The sequence below is a fragment of the Pithys albifrons genome, chromosome 14 (genome assembly GCF_047495875.1).
Source record: "Pithys albifrons albifrons isolate INPA30051 chromosome 14, PitAlb_v1, whole genome shotgun sequence".
Lineage (NCBI taxonomy): Eukaryota > Metazoa > Chordata > Aves > Passeriformes > Thamnophilidae > Pithys > Pithys albifrons.
The window spans coordinates 9,068,143-9,091,580 of NC_092471.1; the positions used below are offsets into that span (position 1 = coordinate 9,068,143).

At 39.9% G+C, this 23,438-nt stretch overlaps 1 protein-coding gene across 3 annotated transcripts in view; it reads right to left on the reverse strand.

Annotated features, from left to right (window-relative positions):
• IL1RAPL2 (interleukin 1 receptor accessory protein like 2) overlaps nt 1–23,438 on the reverse strand; it is a 377,416-nt gene that overhangs the window by 99,411 nt on the left and 254,567 nt on the right. For all 3 annotated transcript variants that reach the window (XM_071569169.1, XM_071569167.1, XM_071569170.1), the window contains exon 6: nt 4,009–4,083. In XM_071569169.1, coding sequence (XP_071425270.1) covers nt 4,009–4,083 — 75 coding nt within the window. The remainder of the gene's footprint in view (nt 1–4,008; nt 4,084–23,438) is intronic.

Genomic DNA, 23,438 nt, shown 5'->3' on the forward strand with positions numbered 1-23,438 from the left:
CCATGATGCAAGCTAGAAGCCTCTGGCAGCTGCTTATACACAGACTACCTAGATACAACTCCTGCAAGATCCTTACAGATCCGTGTCCAGCCAAAAATCAGCAGAGGACAACTGTGCTTCACTTCCTCCCGCAAATGCCTCTGCTACACTGTTTTTGCACCAACCAAGAACTGGCAGCACAACAGCTCACAGATATCAGTCAGATTTTGGCTTCCTGGTGCTACCAGAATTGTGCAAATGAGTCTGTTCAGAGAAGAAAGCTACTCTGTCATCATGTAATCAAAACACAAAGGATTGGTTTTCTTTCTTTCCATATTCTCAAAGCACTAAGAGTTAGCAAAGTTAGCTGGAAAAGAATGTAAAGAATAAATTAAAAAATCAGCAGAGCAATGTAGCAACATGCCATCTTAAGACTTACCAGCACAGCATGCTCCAGTTACTGTCAGACAGCTGTATGTGAAAACAGATAATAGATCTTAAAAACTTACTGCTCACAGCCTCGAGACTTCTGACTGAGGTCTTGATCTTTACTTTCCTAAATCACAAAAGTATTCTCCAACCTCATGGATTTGGTACAAACAAGCCATACACAGTTAGGTTTATATCGTCAGTCAAAGCAACAGCAACCTCCTTCTCTAAAAAGCTGAGCCTTTGAACAACTCCTTTGAATCACAATGGCATAAGCTTTAATAAATTCACATTCAGAGCTTTACATGGGAGACAATCTTGAATGTCTTCTGCTAAAGCCACACTGTCTCCTGGGCAAAAGAGTTACGTGTACTTTGGCTCGTACTATTATATTTCATTTTATTGCCATGAAGTCAACTCAGGGATATCTTATTTTCAGTAAGAACATTGTATTATCACAGTAATGTCACATATTTGCAAAACTTGTACTATACAGTAAGAATAAACAGTAGTTGTTAAAACCAACATACAGCTAAGAACAAATGTAAATGCGATCAAGAATTATTTCTATACTGACACCAATGCAGAGACCCAAAACACAAACAAAAAGGGTTTTTTCCTGGTTTTGTTTTTATGAAAAGGAAACAGTAAATGGATGACAACAAAAAAAAATCAGTCATTATTTCCTAGGCTGGCCAGGAGATGAAATGATTATAAGCAACTAGCAACTAAGACAGTAAAACTGTTTTGGACTATTTCTTTAGTCCTCTGGGATGCTCTTTTGTCCTTCTGTCAACCCTCCCCTCCATGGCTCTGTTTCTCCAGCACAAGCAAATACAGAAAACAAGAAAGAAGCAAATTCCAGTTTCTGCTGCTCTCTAACCTTGATGGGGTTGGTTTTGATCTCTGTCACATTCTAAAGAAAACCAGAAGTAAAAAGTACATTCACTCTTCTTTAAGAAGAACAAGGCAGGCTCTGGACCATGTTTGAAGCCTGAAGAAGTTCTTTTATCCACTGTCAATAAGAATTGTGAATACCTGTTTTCATAGAACCTTTTTATAAAAGGTGAAAGCTAAAAGGTGAGTACTGAAGTCTGCAGTAAGGTCAAAAAAGCTGCTAAATAGCTAGGCCATTGCCCAGAGTTCTAGGGAGACTTTGCATTGCATTGTGCTAATCATTAAGGATAGCACAGTAAATAATTAGACAGTAAATAATTATTGATTTCCTCTGCTTATAAAGCAAAGACAGCTAATTCTTTCAAGATTCATTTTTCCAACAGGAAACTAAAATAATCTCTGCAAGTAGCTGGATTAAACTCAGTTTCTTTTGTAGTTTAGTGGCACATTCAGACTTACAGAACCACTGAAAAAGATCAGGCATATTGGGTGATTTGACTCCATGTGCTAAAGGGCCTGTAACACAGAGAAACTTTGCTTTGATCTCTAATAAAATACTGAAGAATGTCAATTGTTCAAAACTCCTAGCAGCTTAACAAGATTTCAAAGAAGTATTCCAGCAGGTGACCTTACATACAACTTTCTGCTCCATTACTTTGCTGCAATCAAATGATTCTCTCTCCTGCAAGGCTCTGGTACACCGTGAGGGTCAGCAGCACTGGCAGAGGCCAGAACAGCCTCCCAGCCCCAAGCTGCAGGTGCCTCCACAAGATGAAGGTGCTCCCTGAGAATCTTCCAGCTTTATCTATTTGCCAAGTAAAATCAAGGGAGAAATCAATGAACTTCACTGCAAAAGGAGTTCAGGTTCTTTCACAAGCATTATTCTTTCACACATAGTATGAAGATGGTTTAGTGGCAATAACCAAACCCATTAACATATCAGGGGAAAAAAAAGCACTATATGTAAATTCCCTGATCTTAGGGGACAACTAATGGATTAAATTCCAGCATATAAAGATGCAAGATTCATATTTCCCTCTAGAGACATTCCAAAATCCTATTACTGAGCCACATCTCTGTAGAGAGGAGGGGGTTTGTTTTAATTTTTTTTAATCAAACCTCCTTTTAATTAGACAGAACAAAATGTTTTCACGCAGAAAAAATTTCAGTGCAAAAAACAACAAAGTCCTGATGGAACAGGGTAACTTGGAAGAGAAAATGAAGATGGAATGAAAACAAAGGAAACAAAGATGTGTACTCTTTGAGTGCCTTTATACACAGATGTATGCAGGGACAGTGTGCTCCCAAAGGAAATCATTAGAAAGTTGACTTTTAAGAAGCTGGACCAGGAGACTGAATTCAGCCTTCTGGGCTGATCCAAACTTCTGCAAGGGTGTTTTGCTGTTAATTCAGGTAGGGCTTCGACTGTAGCTTTAGACCTATTTTGTATCATCTTTCAGGGACAATTTCTGCTCAGCTACAGACATTCCAGCCCTGTGGAGGGAAACCTAAATAGGCACATATGGACCTGCCTGAGAACTCAAGTGGCACAGGCTGCTTCCCAGATCCACTGCTGTCTTACCTGTGCAAGCCCTTGCAGACTCCCGAGTCACTTTGGGTATATGAGAGAAAGCTAACCTTTAAGATTACCTAAGGTCACAAATTAATCATATTCTCTTTTATATTCTCACATTCAAGAAGTCAACCCCACTTTTTGAACACTACACAGCATCTACAGTGCTTCACTGACATTGTTGGGCACTGGTTTATGAACAAGGATGTGCCTTTGTACGCAGCTCAAGCAGAACCCTGTAGAGTTTCACAGATACAAGCAGCTTTACCACAATGTCACCAGCCCTTCTACTATGCTTCATGCTGACCCTGCTTTCCTTTGATCATCATTACACCTTAGCATCCTGGCCAATTTCAGCATAAAAGGAGGAAGAGAGTCAAGCTCAAGAAAGAAACTGCCATAGCTTCAACACCAAGTGAATAATCCCCATCTGCAATGCATCTCTTTTCATTTAAGCTCATGGCACCACAGTCCTCAATAGCAACTCCAATTCTGCCTCTCAAAATTAGAAATCTATTTTCAAGTCACTGAAAAAAACCTCTGGAACTTCAAAGCTGAGCAGTTCTTTCAGTATCAAGATGCCCCACAGTTCCTCATAGCAGAACTCTCTAGCATTAGTTTCTAACATGAGGGAAAGCACAAGCTGCCAGCTGAAATGCAGAGATGTGCATTCACAGAAGAATATATAACAGGAGTGAGAAAAGCATACAAGCATTTTAGTCAAAAGCCCTTTCTGGTAAACATTCAGAACAACCAGAAAACGCACAGCTTAAATTCACTTTTAAAGGAATCAGCGCTTCTTTTATGAGAATATTTGTCTTAGGGTGAACATCAACTGATCAATACAGCACCAATGCAGACATATATTACTCTATCAATCATATATTAAAATAGCATCAGCAATTTATATTTAATACCCATTATAACCAATTAGTACTGCCATCCCCTGATATTACACAAGTTCATTCTCTGAAATCGCCGTGGCAGTAAATTCTACGGTTACAAATGAGAAGCTGCAAATTGATTTGCATGTAATAACAGTTCCACTAACCTTTCTTACCACTTTCAATTTATCCCATCTGCTACCGGAGTGGAATTTTAGGATCTATTATTCCCAGAAGGGGACTTACCCAGCTGGACATCTATAACAGTTGGCTGGTTCTCCATGGGGAACAATGGCTTTGGAGGTTTGTCTGTGAGTAAAGCTAGAAAAGAAAATGAGAAAATGTAATGGAAAAACTGAGACCAATGACTGCAAAAGAAAAGCTCTGTCATGTAAGCAATCAAATGTTTGCACACTTGATAGCATGTAAACATTTATTACATATTATGACTGTTACACTGCCAAAGTGTTACCATTTTCCTCGTGGCTGTGACAATCCCTTGATTCAACAGAAATAAGCTTTTTCAAGAATAACACTTTTAATATAAAGCAGTCAAACTCAATTTCTCACTTTTAACCTACATATAATAACTAGATCAAGCAGTTTAGATGCTCACGTTGCAAAGTTAACACAATTAATTTGAAATCCCAGACAAATCTATTTCGGTATAACCAGACCCAACATGTCTTGATAGTTGCTCAAAACAGTATGTAATAAACTTGCACATGATTGTGCCTGAAGACTCCAGCAGCTCCACACTTAGCTAAGGCTCCCACCCCAGAAGGTGGGGCACTGGACCTCCTTCTCAAAGCCTGAGTGGGGATCCTGCCTCCTGCTAAACAGAAGTATCTCCATCTGAGAGCAGGAAACAATACCCCAGTCAGGTCCTATCAGGGGACTGCTCCAGTCAACAGATAGTAAAACTACTAAAAGCATAGCTACAGCCACAGGCTTCGTGACCCTGTTTGAGGGCTTAGGGCCAGACAGCATAATGAGGATTTGTAAATTTGGGTTAGATTGAAATAAAATGATTGAGCATTCCTGAAAATGGGGAGAACTGTTATTAATCAAATACAGCATTGTGTACCACCTGAAATCAAACATTTCAAACTCAGCCTGAGCCATTGGTGTGCCGGGAGGACAATTCTGCCCAGATCTGTTTCAGCTGTAAGTTAAGGGTTCCACACACCCCTCTGGGGCTTTCAAACAAGCAGACTGAGAGGCTGGAGCAGAGGAGCAGCAGACCCACCTTTCACTAATGTGACTCTGATAACCAGCTATCAAATGACATCTGCACAAAATGGGGAGTAGCTGAAAATTGTGCTATCAAAAAACCCAACAAACATTGTCAACCTTCAAAACAATTCTATATCCACATCAACAGAAAATGAAAACGGTATTAAAGAAATACCTGCTTGATTTTGCTTTACGGTTGACCCTGTTTTTAAAACTCTCTAAGAAGTGATTGTCAGCACAAATTACTTCCCTGGTGCCATTTAGAAGTAAACAGGGTTCCTTCCACTGACTCTACAGATGTGCTTAGCCTATTAAAAAATAGGCATTTTGGTAACAAGTCAGCAGCCAACATTTCAAATCAAAATCATACGTGCTTGTAAGAAGAACTCCTTGTACAAAGTACCCACAAGGACAACACAGGAATCTCCAAAGTGATTTAAATAGCATGTTCTTAAGAATAAAACCACAAGCAGAGTGAAAGATAAGAAGGAAAGTCTGTTAATGAGAATTCAGCAGTTCAAAAACGTTCATCCAATGCAGTCACAAGACTGACCCAAAGGCAACATCAAGAGTACCTGTACAAACACATCATTTGGGGATTAGCCTGGGAGTAGAAAATTTCTGGTAGAAACAAATAATTAATTTGCTGTGCTAAAGCATCTAAGTCATCTGAATATCATTAGAGAATGAGACAAAGTACTACCAAACCTCTAAGTGTGGTCCAAGTAGTTCCTTTCTAGGGAATCTCAATCCTAACCAAAGCTGAAAACTTCCAAGGAGGAGCTTTGGGCATCAAACCTAAGGGACTCTTTCAGAAGATGTGATTATATGTTTGAAGCTCATCACACACACAAGACTTCACAAGTACAGAAAAAATGCAGAAAGAGAAAACTTGACTACAAAGTTCTAAACAACTTGATATACCAGGTAAGTGTTGGTTTGGGTGGAAATTCGACTGGGGAGAGAAGAGGGAAAGCCCAGTCCCCCAAACGCTTGAATCCCAGTTGACTGTGTGCCTTGTAGTTTGCGAAGGGCCTGAAAAAAGTTTTAGTTTCTGGTATATCATCAGTGCTTTTTTTTCTCAGCTTTTTTCCTCAGTTTTTCAGGCTTTTGTTACTACTTTTAATTTCTGATACCAAACTGTATTCTGTACATTTTAGGACATGGAGAAAACTTGCTGGAGGAGCTTCATCCCTGCTGTGCCAATGCAGTCAGGCCTTGCTTAATGTTGTCGTCACATCTCATCTCCACTTGCACCCTTTGCAACCCAATCTGACCAGGGCCTCCCCGTTTCCTTCAGCTTTACTTGCAGTCTTTGGATGTTTTCTAAATGTGCTTCTGTGTGTCACATTTTAAATGGTTATACTTTGCCATACTGTTCTTGGAGAGTAATCACAATAATGAACGCGCAGCCTGTCAGAACTCTTTATGTTGGAAGTGAAATGGCCCAAAGGGGTTTTGAGACTAGAAGGCAATGAACTGCTGGCTCTTCAATGTCAGATGTGTTCACAGAAAACAAACCACATTCTTATTTTGGAGGTCATACATCAGATCACTTATTCATTATCATTTATGAAATTCCCTTCTGGTCCTTCTTAAACAGAAAGGCAATACAAGATATTCTCAGCTAGAAGGAATTCTAATCTTCCATGATCTCTGTACTTGACAGAAGTCCATAATCAATCTTTATTCAAATTCCCATTCCTCTATGAGAAGTTTCTTTAATTCTCAGAACAGTTTGATAGATGCGTGGTACTCTGACTTCCAGCCTTGCTCAAGGGGAAGCAGAACAAAAGGTAAGTGCTGTTATTGTATCAACATGTATTTAACAAACCTAACTGTATAACTCTTGCTTCATCTCCTACAAAGCCACTTTAATTTGAAACAATTAAAGGCGCTGCAAACAGTCTTCCTATTTTTAAAGAGACAGAAATGCTTCTGCTATGAAACTGAATCCACCTCATGAACTCTCATGGGAAGAGCTGGGATGGAGCTACTTATTTTTCCTTCCAGACACCATGGAATGTGCCATATCCTGGGTCTGCTCTGAGCAGCACTTACATAGTGAACCCACTAGAACAAGGATTACATTAGTTTCCCAAGGCAACAGTTCCTGCCCTACACAGACCAACCTTTGCGAGGTACCGGGTCTGACAAGGCAGGAACACTATGGGGTTGCTTTGCCTTTACTTGCCCTTCTAGGATTTCATTCTGTGAATGGGCTGGTTCCAGTTTATGCAGGTGCTAGTGGATACATACAGTACTGAACTGACTGAGAGGAGGGCTCACACCAACTATCTGTGCCTTGTCCCAGGGTAACACCAGGCTCACTACCTGTGGCATCATTGGAAATCACAGGTGCTGGATGACGAGTTGGAAAGACATTTCTTTACCCAGAGGCACCTGGCAATGCATGTGCCTCCCCTAAGAGCCCAGTGAACATGGCCAGAGGCTGTTTAGCAGCCAAACTGCTTGGAGACTGCCTGAACTGCTGTTTCCTCCTATGCTTGTATTTACCCCACTCAAAAGTAATACTCAAACTTTAAAACAATAGTCAAGTTGCTGTGATTTCAGCAACACTTGTCATGTAGTTTGTCCATAAGAATTTTAAAGACACAATGTTGTACAAAACGATACGCTGATCTGATCCTCTGCAACTGTTCATACAAGTGCATTTTCTTCTCCAGCACAAATACTTTTATTCTCTTTTTGTCACAGGCAGAAGGAGTATACTGTTCCACCAGAAGTGCTGCAGAAAAGCAGAGAAGAGATCCGTAAAAGATTTGGTCTCTCCAATTAGTTACACAGTGACCTTTATCAGATAAAGGAGAGCATGATGAGCTGCACAGGTCAATGTTTAGCTACTCACAGGACCAACTGAAGAAGAAAACTGCCTTGATGGAGTCAGCTCCTGCTTCTAAGTGCCAATGCAGCCTAAGAGCCTGGAGGCTTACTTTTACCCCACCACAGCCTTACTGTTTCAAAAATCTCTCATTTCATATTCAGACATGTATCTGACACACTAATGAGTTCTCTTGAAAAACAAAAAAGCATTTGAAAACAAACAGCCTTAGGATACTCAGGGATTACTTAGGGATAAGCAATGATAACGAGCCAGAAAATCTATCAGGCTCCTCAGTAAGCATCAGTTCCTTCACAGTTCATTTGACACAGCTCTATTTCCTACACTGTGTCCTACCTTCCCTCTGCAGCAGCCTCACAGTACTTCCCCCGCTCCAGTCAGACTTTTACAGCAGTCACAGTGACAGAGAGACAGCCCAAGCTGTTGCTACAATGAACAAGTCTCTTACTGTGTATTTTGAGTGGCTCAGCTAAACACAACCTCTGAACTGAATGCAGACCACCTTCCTCTGTGCCACTCTCCAAGCCAACAGGCATCACCTGCACTTTGAGGACCTGAATTGCTGCCAGTGTAAAGCCAGTCAGCACCAGGGTCATGCACTGAAGTCCAGCTGCTTATGATTTGAAGGGCCTCTTTCGCGTGGCTCAGCATAAGCTGGAGTGTTTTCCAGATCAGGTAACTTCTGAGGGAGTTAAAATGTTCGCTCCCATGAGGGTAAGAATTGGTCAAATGCTGGGGAATAGTTTTCTTCTTTCTCATGGTAGATAATGACTTTCCCTCTTCTTATGACAAGCACATAAAGTACATTAGCTCTTCTATAATTTTGCTGTTGCTATAATTTTGATGTACCTCCTGGATATTTTATCATGTAATTTGCAATGATGAAAGAAAAAATTATCCAAATATGAAGTAGAATACAGGGAATCCAACAAAATTGTTTCAAATCTTCTATGAGACAATTACATGCCAACCTACTTCCTTCAATCAAAGGATCTGGCATTTTCCCACCATTAATTAACACAGAGCCTCTAGTACCATTCAATCAAGAATCTGGCTAACCTTTTGACAGAACAGATCTGTTTGAATAGCAGCCTGTGGGGCAAATAATTCCATGCCAAATCTTTAATCTGAAACTAGCTCACCCAAAGTTAAGCTTTTGTTCGCTCCTAGTTCAAGTACACATGTTTCCAGGCATGGCTTAGATCTACTTTGGCACCTAAAAATCTTGGCAGTGCCATTGCAACTTTCACACCATAGATGAATGATGGCACTAACTGCATCTAAAACTCTAAATCAACATGTTAACCAGAGGGCACATGTTGCTAAGAGAAGCTCAGCACTATACATTTTAAAAATATATATACCTAACTCCCTTTGTCTCATCTGAAATCCCAGCTTGTGCCAAGAGATTTATCAATGGTTGGCAGTAAAATGCTTCAGGCCTGACCTGCTGCTGCTTTATCTTTCATGTTGCTGCTTACACCTAAGCAAATGTGTGAGCCAATTGTGCATATGTAAATGTAAATGTGACAGCTCTAATTTGGCTGACAGGGACTGAATTGTGCACTTGCAGAGTTAAAGGCTTTTTTAAAGGGCCAAGGGTTTCCACCTGGACTTCGTGGACTAAACCTCTAACACAGGATCATCAGCAAGCTCCACTATCAGATCAGAACGATTGCTTTTCATTTTCTTGGCACAGCAGTAAATTACCACACAAGGTGAAAAGTAGTAGAAAACCACATAAAGCAACTCATTCATAAAAATGCAATTTGGTGAGGCTGTGTTTACACAAGGACCCTGTTTCCTGATTAGCTGTATTGTAGTGTGTTCCACCAGTCAGTCGAAACACACTTCTCCATCAGTTGGCTATTGTGCTGTTTCCTTCCCCAATGTATCGAGCTGACAAAATGATTGCACCTCCATCTGTCAGTTGCTCTAACAGAAATAAAGCCATTGCAAGGAAATGTTGTCAAAGGATAAATGTTTACATCTTCAAAAAAAACCACTGAACACTTATTCTCAAAAAACTCCAACTTAATAAGGTCAGAACTTGTGTGGAAGTCAGGAATCATTAATCAGTGACAAAGAGTTTTTCTCTATTTACTACTATACAAGCAGGAAATGCTTCTTTTGGGACAATGCGGGGAAATGATTCAGCAACAGGATGCGTCGCGTCTGTCACCACCACCACAAACATCACTTTCTGAAAACTCTACCCAGGATCAAGAGTGCCTTAATGCACTGTTTGGAATGCCTCTATGGGACAATTTTCTGCAAGAAGGAGTTTAGCACTTTTATATTAGCAGTAAATAATTGGCATTCATCACATGAATTCTTTTTATGACAGAAAGAAGGACAACACAATCATAGTTTTAAGGAAGATGCTGTGTCCATGCTGAAATGCAGCTCGCAAGAGAAATGAATTTTGAGGCACTCAAATGCTCTTGGATTGTTACTGGTGGTTTTGATTCTAATCCATTAAGCCCTCAATGACTTGGAACAGACCTGGGCTTGACAGGTCCTACTACCAGCACCAAGAAGAAGATGGCCATGATTGTAGCTCCCTTGACTCTGAGAGCAGTCAAAATTCTAAACAACTGGCCTGTTCTTGCCAGCTATTCCAACAGCTTCAGCTGCAGGCATGACCTTGCAGCCCATGGTAACTGTTTAGAACTAGTAAGAGCCGCTGGTAATTCCATGTGCAAAATCATCTCTAAATAAAAAGTCTTGCTGCCAGTCTTCTCACTTAAGATGTCTTCAGCTATTGCACATGGGATTCTATCAGAGTGCATGGAGATAGACCTTGGAGAGAAGAGCAGGAGCATAAGGTACTAGATGAACTCTGTTGAATTCATGGAAATGTTAAGTGAAATACAAATTAACTAGAATTTGGGTTTGGGATATTCTAGTTTTCTGATTTCTGCTAGACCTTCTTCCCCTTCTCACAGGGCAATCAAGTCATGTAGGGCTGTGGAAAATGAAATGGTGAGATTCTGGTGGAACTTAAGCAATAGAGTATGACTTAGGAGGACTCTAGCAAAGTGGAAAAGAAACAATAGCACAGACTGTATGTTTCTGAAGCACAGATGGCAAAATCCCACAAGGTGCCTATCACAAAGTAATTACAACAGGGCTGAACACTTCACACAACTACAATATACGTGTTAAATGCCAGTGGCAGCTGAGTGTTACACATCTCCTGATGTGAAACACTCAGTGACACTGATGGTAGGGGTTGCCATTGGTGCTGTCGCAGGAGTCGTTGCAAAGTGGGTGCTGGAAAGCAGAAGAATTCTGTTATCAGCGCTCTCACCATATGATGCTATCAAGTTTCCATACTCCTGCAGTTGCCAACATACCTTTCTTTTCACTACATTTCTAAATTTCACAGATTGTGCTATATTATGCAAAGTTCTTTTCCAACCAAAATGATCCTATGATCATTTTATTCCTTTCCAAAATGTAGATCATGCAGCTTGCTTTTATGAAGCAAGCATGAGTTTCCTCTGAAGTAGAGAAGAAAGTGTAATAAATTCTTACTAAATGTAAATTACATTTTCCTGCAATGTAGTTCATGAAAATCTCAAATGGAGTGTGCTTTATTTAATGAACAGAGTGTATTTAGCACAAAGGACACATAATTTCATCTGCACTCAAAATGTTTCTCTTGGACTCTAGGCAGAAATAAGATGCTTGAAACTACTCTCTTTTTCAAGGAGATCTGCAAAGAACATTTTATGACATTTTATGGTTTAGCTTTTTTAATTCTTTTTTCTTTCTGTCTTATAAAAAAGTAAAGAAGTGGTGAGGGATGAAGCCAGATCCCATCATCCATCTTAAAAGGACAGCTGGAGACTTTGCATGCAAATGAAAGCCATCATTCTTGTCAACCTGAAGCCAGAGTACCAAAACCCTGCAGTCCACTAGCAATTAATATTCCATGATCAATGTGACCACTCGCGCACAGTGAACTAGTGCACCACAGCCCAACTCAAACCATATGAATTATAATGGAGTAGATTTTATGCATTGTTGTAATAAAACTCAAAGCAATCCATTATTCTCTGAAACTAAAAAAACTTGTATTAAAAATAGATAGTGTATCAAAAGAGTATTATTGTGGATGACGAATACCAGCTGAACTAAGCATTAAACCCCTATAGTTTATACATAGGCAAACCAATGGGTGCTCTTTTTGGAGCTGGGAAAAGTTCAACAGCAGCAGCTTCCAGCCAGAGCTCATCACAATCTGCCAAAGGAGGAGACAGTGCCATTTTGCCACCTCTCTTAGTTTGCTGTTTCAGGAAACCACATGGCTCACCTGTGCCCTGAGACAGACCAGATCAACCCTCGCTGAAGACCAAACCATCCTGCACAGTTTTTCAAAGAGGAGAACAGAGCTACTGAAGATTGACATGAAAAATGTATTTCACTTAAATCTCAAAGGCAGTAGAAACCATTTAAAACTTGTACTCTGGACAAGATTAGATGTTCCACAGTGGAACAGCTCAGCCAGCTTTGATGTTCAGCAGCAGCATCACAACTTCAAAGCTGCCATACTGCAAACAATTTTTAGATGGAATTTAAATTACAAGTTTTTTAGATTAACTACATTCACAAGTAAGACATGGAACTTCAGTTAAGTCATCTCTTGCCAATTGATTTTGCTCTGTAGGGGGCTAATGAGCAGGTTTCACCCTGCCCCATCCAGTCTATTAATTCTGATCCATTCTTTGGATTAGTACCCTGGCTTCCAAAGCTTGTTACAGTGATGAAAAATGTTACTATACTTGACAAGGAAAACCTTTTCATAAAATGTTTATGAAATATTTATGTAGGTTCCTTGTCTCTAATTTGCCTTCAAAAGCTGCAAAATATATTCCACCAGGTTTTGCTAATATTTTTTCATTTTTCCACTGAAGAAATTTTGAATTATAGTGTTCATTAAGCACATTGAGCATTGCTAAGAAAAAATGGGCTGAATCATGTCGTTGTTGGTTGGATGAGCAGAAAAATGAATAAAAGCAGGCATAATAAAGGCAGATAAGGAAATCATAGATACACTTACTATTGTTTATCCTGCCTAATGGCCAAAGATCAAGAAAATATAAATCTTCTGATGAAAGACAATGTTTTAAGAAGTGAAGGAGATAGTTATCCCAGGAAATTTGTCTTCTTATGTGAGGCAAAGGATTTAAAAGAATTAACAAAAAAAGCAGCATCCATAGAAATCTGTGGCAGGACGACCCATTTTCAGAGTCAGCACTGCTGCCTTTTGCCACTTACATCAGAGTTCATACCAGCTGATGGGATGCAGAATAACCCCCCAGTGACCAGCCTGGGACCTGAACTTTTCAGTATCAGCTACTATCAAACACAGGGAAGTTTTCTGATCTGAGCATGCAATTTCTTTTTCACAAAAATACACCATTTGCAAAACACTGCATCAGGTTGCAGGATGGAACTATTCAACAATAAACATGTAATATTTAATAACTTATATATCCCTTGAAAATGTTTAATGGTCATTGGGGATGCAAAGAATTGCAAGCGAACTTCCAACAGGAACATGTCTAAAGGCTGCACAAGATCCATATGTACAAAAAGCATGTGGATGGATGTCATTCCAGTGCCCACTGGTGCATCTCTGGGCAGCTCTGTTAACAAGCTCAGTGAGTGATACGCAGCTCAGTTGAGAGGTAAAAAAGAACTTCCCCACGAAACAATTCAAAGACCTCAAGGCAACATTAAAAAAGCAATGGAAAACAGTGAAGACATGGCCAAAAAAATGTCTTTGGGGCTATACTTGTTTTTAATCGATGTGACCATTGCTAAGAGGGCTGTCAACACACCAGACATTTATATCAGAGGAGTATAAAATAAACTTGTCAGCAGAGTGAGCGATGGATTGTACCTGTCCCACAGGTCAATTTGAGCACAGGTTATATACGCTGTGTGCAGCAGAAGCTGCCAGAAAGCCTAGCTTCCAAATCCCCTGAAATGTGAGATTAAACACTCCCACAGGCACTTCAAATGGCTGCAGATAAGGATTTAATCCTTCAGTATATTTCCTCCATCCTTTATTAATAGATGAAGATAATCTGTAAATCAAGAGAAAAATAGAAAAAAATTGAAAGAGCAAAAAACATCAAGGAGAAAAAGAGGAGCGGAAGCAACACTATTTTTATTAACAAATCCTCTCAGCCAAGGCTTATAAACCCCAGAGTGTGTGGTATGGGGAACTCACTCCTCCCAGCCTTGGCAGACAAGGCAGTACCAGCTCTCTGAACAGTGCACGGACACGACACCGATGGGCTGCCCCAACACCCAGATACTCTGCCTGAAATACCTGTGCATAAGCAGGTTCCTAAGAGGGCTTTTCTGTTCCCTTTTAAGTTCTCCATCAAATGCCAGGACAGAAATGAGCACTGCTCCTGCCCCCTCAGCTCCTGGAACACTGTTGGTGAAGCAGACCAAAATAAATATCACTTTCCTCAGCTTCTACATTTCTCTGCTGTTCTCAGAGGACCATTCATTATCCAGCTTGTATGTTTTCTGTTGCATTTTTCCAGAAGCCAGATTAAAGTTTTGCACCAGGAATGTAATTTCAGAGAAATCCTTCATGAAATTGTGTCAACTTGTTGTAATGAACCTACTTGACACTTCATTTTCCTGTAGAAAGTGTCTTCTGTTTGTCATGTGTAGAAGCAATTTAAGATTTTGTTTTGACATTTTCAACAAAAGAACAAGACAATTCAATCTGTTCCAGGTAGTAACTGCCATTAGATCTAAACTACATCATTCAAATGAAACACAACATACTATTTTGACTGCCATGTTATATTTTACATATTATTATGTATATAATGTATATACTACTACCGCCCCAACTCATGGAACAATGTTCAAGCAACAAAGGCATTTAAAGAAGACCTCCTCCAATTGTCAAAAAATGCCACCCTGAAACTTCTAATTCTTTCTTAAACATTCTTTCTTAAGCATTCTCATGTAGCATTCATCAGACATGCCTTTATGACAGGATTTTTGAGAATTCTTTTTTTTCCAACGTAAAATGAAAGCAAAATCTGAGAAGAAAAGCCCCCACAAATTTGCTCCTAAATAAAAAATACAAATTTCTGGCCATCTATCCTACTTCAATTCCGAAGGATGGGTTGACTGACTGATGAAGAGGCTGAGCATATACTCAGCAGTGGCAGTGTAGGAAACACTAAAGGATGCAACACTTATCACATACAGTGGGTGTGATCACCTGTCCAGGTACATGTGATTGTTTTACCTCCCACCTACCCCCCTTTGAAAATTTTTCTCCATTTTGTTCTCTGCTTTAAAATGTATTACAACATCACATTCAGATCTCTCTAATCAACATGTACACATCCACCAACTCCTTCTGATGCACAACTGCTATCAAATACCTTTTATTTGTTACAGGAGAAAAGATTTTATCTTGTTCAGCAAGACTTTTACTTCAGTTCTAAGGCCTGTTTTCTAGAAATGCAAGCCAACAATTTAAACTGAAAGACGTGAGATGCATAGCTAAAGAGGACGACAGTTTCTCAGGAGGTGAACAATATTTGGATTAATAATTAGACAACTAAGTATTTTAACAGGGTAATATGGTGATAATCTAAATCAAGGATTAGAGGTGGAAAATATTATCACTTTCTCTCCCAGATTTTAATTAGTAATTAAAGAAAATCTTTGTGTTTCATCACACTTGTAATACAGGCACTATATAAAGATCTATCAATTATCTGTACACTGTATGATATCATTGCTTTTTAGAGAACCAGTGGATTAAATACACAAAGGAAGAGCCGGTGTTTGCTTGCTTGTTGTTTGGGGTTTTTTAATCAGTGAAGGCATAGTGGTATTGTAAAAGGGCTGCATCACAAAAACCAAACCACAGTGCAGCAGTACCGTCAGAAATGCTCTTAAGGCAGAATGTCTGTCTTAATCTGTTATTATTCTCAGTTTGTGTCTAAAGACTACTTTTTGTACCATGCTTTTGTTGTCTGTTACCCATCCAGAGATGGTCCCTATATGTCCTTTACTGATATCACAACCAAAGGGAGTCTTCAAGTGCAGCTGCAGGATTGGGCTCCACTTCAGTGACAACACCATAGTAAGTCAGAGACCTCTCCCATCCCTTGGTATTACTCTGCAATGATGTGCTTCCTTACCAAGGTGCTGTAAAGGGATCTAATATACTGCACTGCACTGTAAATTGGCAATTTTTGGCTGAACACATCATAGCACTATTTTTTAAGTGCTCCAGAGCTAACATTCAGGGAATTCTGAGTTGTTGCTGGAGTGCTGCTTTTCTCCTCCTACATACTCCCAAGTTAGTATATATCTTTCTGTTGGCAAATAAGAACCTTTGTGTTCAAATTAAGTCTAATCTGGAGCTGCCTAACAGTTAAAGTATCATTAATATCATATACTGATCTTGCAAGGAGCAGAAAACCACAACACAATTTCATATCAAAGCAATGGAGCCTTAAGCTTTTGCATCTATGAATGATGAGCAACATTACTTCAAATGACATCTTTTGTCAGAGTTGCTTGAGCTAAAGACAGAGTGAATCCATTTGTATAAATTGTGGCTTCACTTCTGAAAGATTACAAAAATATATGGTGCTATCCTTAAGTCTCAAACCATTAATATAGTTAAAATATGCCATCTTTTCCCTGGAAGAACTAGCAAGTCCTTAAAACACTATCATCAATCACGCCTAATTCACTAAATGTACAATTCCAACAGCAATAGAAAAAGGACATACAGTACAGTGTATCATCTGTCACTATATCAAACATCTCTATTTTTCAATGGAAAATGAAAGTCAAGATTTCCTAGGTCTGTGATATAGATGGTTCGTAACTGAATTCCTGTTCCAATGGGATTAGGCCTTTGCTGGTTTTCCATTAGATAGATACAAAGCTAGATATTTTTATTTAGAATAGCAAATCAACACTCATTTCACTCCCAAGAAAATATTTGTCTGAATGCTATAGTTTAGTATCATGGTTTACCCCTAGCTGGCAACTCAGCCCCACACTGCTGCTTGCTTACTCCTCTGCTGTTGGGATTGGGGAGAGAATTAGAAGAGTAAAAGTAAGAAAATGCATGGGTTGAGATAAAGACAATTTCACAGATAAGGCAAAAGCCATGCACACAAGCAAAGCAAAACAAGGAATTAATTGCCCACTTCCCATGGGCAGGCAGGCGTTCAGTATCCCCAGGACAGCAGGGCTCCAACACACATAATGATGATTTGGGAAGACAAAAGCCATCCCTCCAAAAGTCCCCCCTTCCTCCTTTTCCCCCAGCTTTACTGCTGAGCATGAGGCCATATGGTCCGAGATATCCCTTGGGTCAGTCGGGATCAGCTGTCCCAGTGTGCCCCCTCCCAGCTCCCTGTGCCCCCCCAGCCTCCTTGCTGGTGGGGTGGGGTGAGGAGCAGCAAAGGCCTTGGCTCTGTGTGAGAATTGCTCAGTGATAATGAAAAGATTCCTAAATTATCAACACTATTCCAGCACAAATCCAAATCACTACCCCATACCAGCTACCGTGAAGAAAATTTACTCTACCCAAGCCAAACCCAGCACATTTAATCACTGAAGTCCTTAAAAACTTAGCAGCAATCAAATGGATCTTATAAAAGATATTTTGATTACTCAAACTTACACAGTAACTGATTTAGTAGAATTACACAAATTTTATATTGCTAGGTGTCCAAAACCCCTACAATGTGTAGGCCAGGAGTCCACTGTATTGCAAATGAAGATCCTGCCCACTGGCACTAATTTGTTTGATTCAGATCATTGCTTTATCTGTTGCATTCTCACCGTGTTAGGTCAAGGTTTGGAGCAATAAGCATTTCACTAGGCAAGACTGAAGGTCACACTAACGAAAAGGAACACTAATGGGGTGAAAATGAGTATCATGAGGACAATAAATCATTCCTGGAATCCTATTTAATTGATCATTTTGTAGTTCACCTTGCTTCCACAGAAGTCAATGGCAAAGATTCCATTCCTGTGGATTGGGTTCTTTAAAGTATGGCATGTTTTATGAATGTTGAAGGTAGCATATTTTACACTAGAATTTTCTTTATTAGTTCTCAATACAAAACTTCGCTGAGAGTGCCAAATTGCTGTATAAAAACACCCCCTATATGGTACATTAAATTAACACATGATAAATTTTCCTGATAGTGGTATTAGATGTTGTCACTTTCAATACACAGATATCTAACAGAGCGTGTTTTCTCCCCCACATCTTCCTTCCCAGTATTTTCCTCCCAGATTTTACAAACATGCTTATCACAAACCACCATCTCTCCACCTCTGGCTGGCAGTCTGACATTTCCTTTAATAATATCTGAACTACCTGTGAGGCAATGGGAGCTCTTCCTGAGAGCCAGCTCCCAGCAGCACAACGCCATAGCAAGAGGATTTGACTTGGAATGGAAAAGAACCAAAAAGGATTATTCTGCAACCATATTTTTTAGGTTAGAGAACCTGACTTAACTTAGTCTGATGTGAGGCATAAGAGAAGCAGCAGCTCAGGGTCAGGAGTCTCTGTGCTCTTTGCTGTGACTGAGCTGAGCTGGCCAAGGCGGGCAAAGTGGCTTGGCAGGAGCTTTGACTGCATCTGAGGAAACTCATTTATTCTCCCTCTTTTCTTTCATTATCAGCTTAACTCAAGAGATGTCACTGTCTCTTCTGTACAGTGATCACTATCAGTCACAACGAACAGGCTCTGAGGAAGCGTTTTCAGGGCAGCACAGGCTTCTCTCTGGTGCTGACATCTGCTGTGTCAGCATAGTTGAAAAATCTGGATCAGGGTGAGTGGCACCCACCAGGGAATGCTCAACCAGATCTGCACTATGGTGGGAGGAAACAGCAGAACAGAGTGTACTCCTTCCATCCTTCTGATGGCACACACCCTCTTCCTCCTCCTTTCCATTTCCCTGTGCCTCTTAGAAAGATGATTTCCCAATATCACACACTGAAATGTCTCCTTTGGGAAACAAGCATGAGGGATCCTAGGTGGGAAGAGGAGAGGCACTTACAGGGACAGTACAAACCATGGGCCTGTCAGAGATAAGCACAGAGATGTGGGGATGAAGCATTTCCTCAAGGGACTCTGTACAGGAAACTGAGATGTGAGATATGGGACAATATGTCTGAAGCACATTTAACTTCCTCCAAGCTAAAATAAATGTACTGAGGAGGTTTGTAGTCACAAAAAAACCAAACCAAAAAGTCAAAACTCTCTACTACCTCAGACCCTACGTAAAGGCCTGGGCTCATATTAATCGATGCCCTTTGGACTGCTGGGGGGGAAACATGGTTTTAAAAGTAGGGGAAACCCCTCAGATCAGGAAACTTTCCAACCTGAATCCCTCCAGTGAAGTAAATTTAATCTGGGGATGTTTCCTTTGAGAGATGAGGCTGCAGGCTCACACGTGAGCACATTCAGAGGCTTTGAGCTGATTACTGTCATGCTGCTGTTTATCTTGATCCTTTATGGTTTTAGTCTCCTGACTTTCTGTGGTCTCAGTGCTGGCACAGCAGCCTGTCACAGAGGAGAGTAAATTTGGCACCTGAGTTCCAAGTTCCTAAAGCTTGGGAGTAATTGTTTGGCAATAAAGTTTCTGATTCTTAGTATTTATTTTTGCTGGTACTCTTGGTAAGCACATTTTTTAATTCATAAATTTCATTATAAGTTTTGGGTGTATTACATCTTTTCCCAGATGTCAACCCTCTAAGGTTAGAATTCTTTCTTTTTCACTTTTACATATTATTTATTCTATTTAAAATATGACAATGGGAAGAGGCAGAATCTAGGAGACTCCAATTATATTTTCACACTGTTTGAACACTGAGAAGTTCTCAAATATTCAAGGTAGAAGCCCCATTAATTTTTTCAGACAAATGGTTTATGAAGGAAAAGAAATGTGTCATTGGTTGCCTGAAACTGTTTGCAATTTAATATCAAATTCAGTTTTAGATAATAATAATAAAAAAGGAAGAGCAATATACCTCTTCGCCACAAATAGAAACACCTTGGTGTGACATTTTTACTATAGAAGACATAGTTATATATTTTCCTTCAGAAAATTAAGACAATATCTTTGCAGTGTATTTAACTTCCTCCAAGCTAAAACAAATAGGCTGAGAAAGTTTCATTAAAAAAAGCTAAAAAAATCATATAACTTCTTTTCCCCAAAATATTATATTTAACTACTATACTGAGAAAATTGCCATGCAGCATTAAGCAATGGCTTGCCTTCCCTTTCCAAGGCTCTTAAAACCCTGCATAGCTGAATTTCTACATAATCTCCCAAATGTGTCCTTTTATACCTTGTCATTAATTTGATTAATCTTTGCATAGGATTTCAGGATATTGAATTTCCCTCGATTTTGCATAATTTCATATGATGCTTTCATTATTTCATTAAGCAACTGAATTGACTGAAATGACTCTTACATTTTCAAGCTTCAGATTCAGGCAGATAAAATTTCCTAATTTAAACTCATGTTAGTTCTGAAAGCTTCTTCCACAGCTGCAGCAGCTAGAGCCTTAACTTTTGCTTTTGTCTTTTTTTTTTAATATATAAACCAGAAATCTGGAGAAAAACCAAACTACTATCTGTATCTCCCACATTAGAGCTTTCAAAGGAGGAGTATCCCATCCCTTAGAACTCAGATGTCTGTCCCTGCACAAGTAGGCTTTCTTTGGGTTGGCAGACTAGGGCCTCTAAGACAATGGAAGCCTGAGTGTCTTGCAAGGTTTGCTTCAAAGAGGCTCAAGAAAACCCTATGCTGAAATCCAAACCTACACAAAATATAAATTGATTTGAGTTTCTGCCTAAACTGAAAGAGAAAATGGAAAAAAAATGTGCATATTCTGTTTGAGAGTTCCCTATTCACCGATCCACATGTACAGCCTGTTTTGTACCAATATTTAAGACAAATGAGTGAAATTCTACTCTACTCTGTGTTAATGCTACGGCTGAGGAACAGGAGTAAGGACAACTGCGGCAGTAATTTGAAAATGAAACAAAGAAACGCACTTCCTGGCTCTAGTTAGTTCTGCTCCCATGCACAAGGTTGCTCCACACTGATACCTGCTCAAATGAAATTACAGCTACAAATCAGGCTTTGCCTCTGTCCTAACCCTAATCCAAATCTAAAACTTAGACTTTGGTTGAGCCTTAGCTCAAAGACCTGCAGCCATTGCATATGTTTAACATTTAACAAGAACGGAAATCCATTCTCTGTTCTGCAAAGACCTTGCTGGGTTGGACATCACTTCACATATTGCTAAAATGTGGAAGGTACCCAAGTGGTGACTGCCCTTGTTTCCTTTAATTCTTTTGTCTATTTAAAATTTATAACTCACCCACTTTCAAAATGCTGGCAAGTAAATGATTACTGCCCAGCTGAAACATGTGTATGCCAAATGCCAGATCAAGCACATTGATAAGTAGTACATTTATAATAACCCCATATGCAGCAGGAGTTTGACACCAGCACGTCATACAGCTATACCTGCATGACATACTAGTATGGGAAAACTAAAGAAAAACAAACTCACCATTGTCCTCTTCATTAGTGTTATTTCCCTTAGGAGATCACACAAAAGGTGTAAGGCCCGTTCTATGGGGTAAAAGAGACCATTACTTTGAACAGGACTAGACCCAACAATGCTCTACAATGCTCTGTCAAAGTATCTGGGGACAGGTATGAAATTAACCCGTCCTGGCTCTGCTGTAAATCTGGGTGACAGGCAGGAACACACATGACAGTGTCATCTGAGGAGATCCACAACCTCTCCCCAGTGTAAGGTCTTGCTTTCTGCTTGCTGATTCCTCTGTGGACCAAACAGAATGAACAGGAGCAGAATGAAATGTCAGCTTGTCACTCATGAGCTATGAGCATGTCGTAAACCAACTGTCCCTCCCTCACATGAAGTGCAAGGTCACAGGAATGGTCCAAATCACATTCATCTTAACCAGCAAAGGGAGCTAATTGCCTATTTCCCAAAAGAACACAGGTGTGGAATCCTTTTCCACATTGTTGACAGACCAAGGCAAAACTCCTCAGGGTGCCTCTCACTTCCACATGACCCTGATTTGAACACTTCCTGAGATCTGGTATCCAGCTTTGGTGCTAGAAAAGATGGTAGGCAGGTAGAGGACCCACACAACTGAGTGCATTTACACTGATGGAGGTTGCACAAATGCTGCCTCCCTACTGAGAGCTCTGATCAGCAGCTCTCCACAGTCATCCCAGGCACTGAAATACTGCAAGTCAGTTGAGGAATATTTCCAGTGCAATGTTCTTGACCCTGGTGTGCACCAGCCATTAAGGCTTCTGTGCCTGGGGGCTGGGATGCCCTGAGTGGCAAATAATGATGATGGTCAGGCTTGCAAATGACAAGTGAATAGACATTTCCAGACATCCCTTATATGTTCTCCATGCACAGAACTCAAGGCACCCTTAAACTTGTAAAATCTCAAGCCTGGGCTCTGATCTAGTGGGTGTTCATTCTGAAGCCCAGGCCTTCTTGTTGAACAGCATGGTTGGAGGCTTGGCTCCTAAATAATCCAAGCTGGTCAGTTTGTGCTATGTACTTCCATTCTCGGTTCATCACAATGAATTTTTCTGTGAATTTTTCTCCTCCTGCTGCATTTTCTTTACAAACAAGGCCTTCTATTCCTCCATTCCTCAGTTAGACTGAGACCATAATTCATTTACAGTCTCATCAGTGCACACCGCTCACTTACCAGGATCTTGCCCAACCTTAGGCTCACCCTTCCAAGTCTCTATAGCATTTTTAATTAAGTGCTACTACACAACTTAAAATTAGCACGTTTTCTAGCTATTCAAAACCCAGTGAAAATCAACACATCACTAACTGCTGGGGAAGACTTGCTAAAAGGTTTCCCCAGTGCCAATTATTGCTGCCTCAATGATCACTGATTCTTTGAAAAAATCATTACATATACACAAAGTCAACCGTCTGTTAGCACAGCGGAGTCAGAGCAGCAGCTGGCAAACACCAGTTACTTTGCACTTGTATAATAACAACATTCCTCTTGCATACATGATCCACAATTACCTCGTGTTACATGCCTCTAATTTTGCCTCCTAAATGCAGACAAATGAAGCCAATTTAATTTAAAACACAATTGACAGCTTTGTAAGTGAAAATCATGACCCCAGGTAAGATGAACTTGGGTTGAATTGAGTGTTTTAAATGGTACTTTTGAGCTATTTCAAATGAAAATGACATATTTTCATTTTTATATGTGGTAATTTTGGGTACATGCCTGTGGTTACACTCCTTTAACAGAACATATACAGAAACCAACAAACTGTAAATATCTTTTTAAAAATTAATAATTCTGAATACTGAACAAAATTCACACCATTGAAGAGCAGAATGAACAAAGATATCACTATTTTTGGGAGTTCTTCTCATGAATTTTAAAGATGAAATAATTTCAAATTATTATTATCATCACCATTATTCAACTCA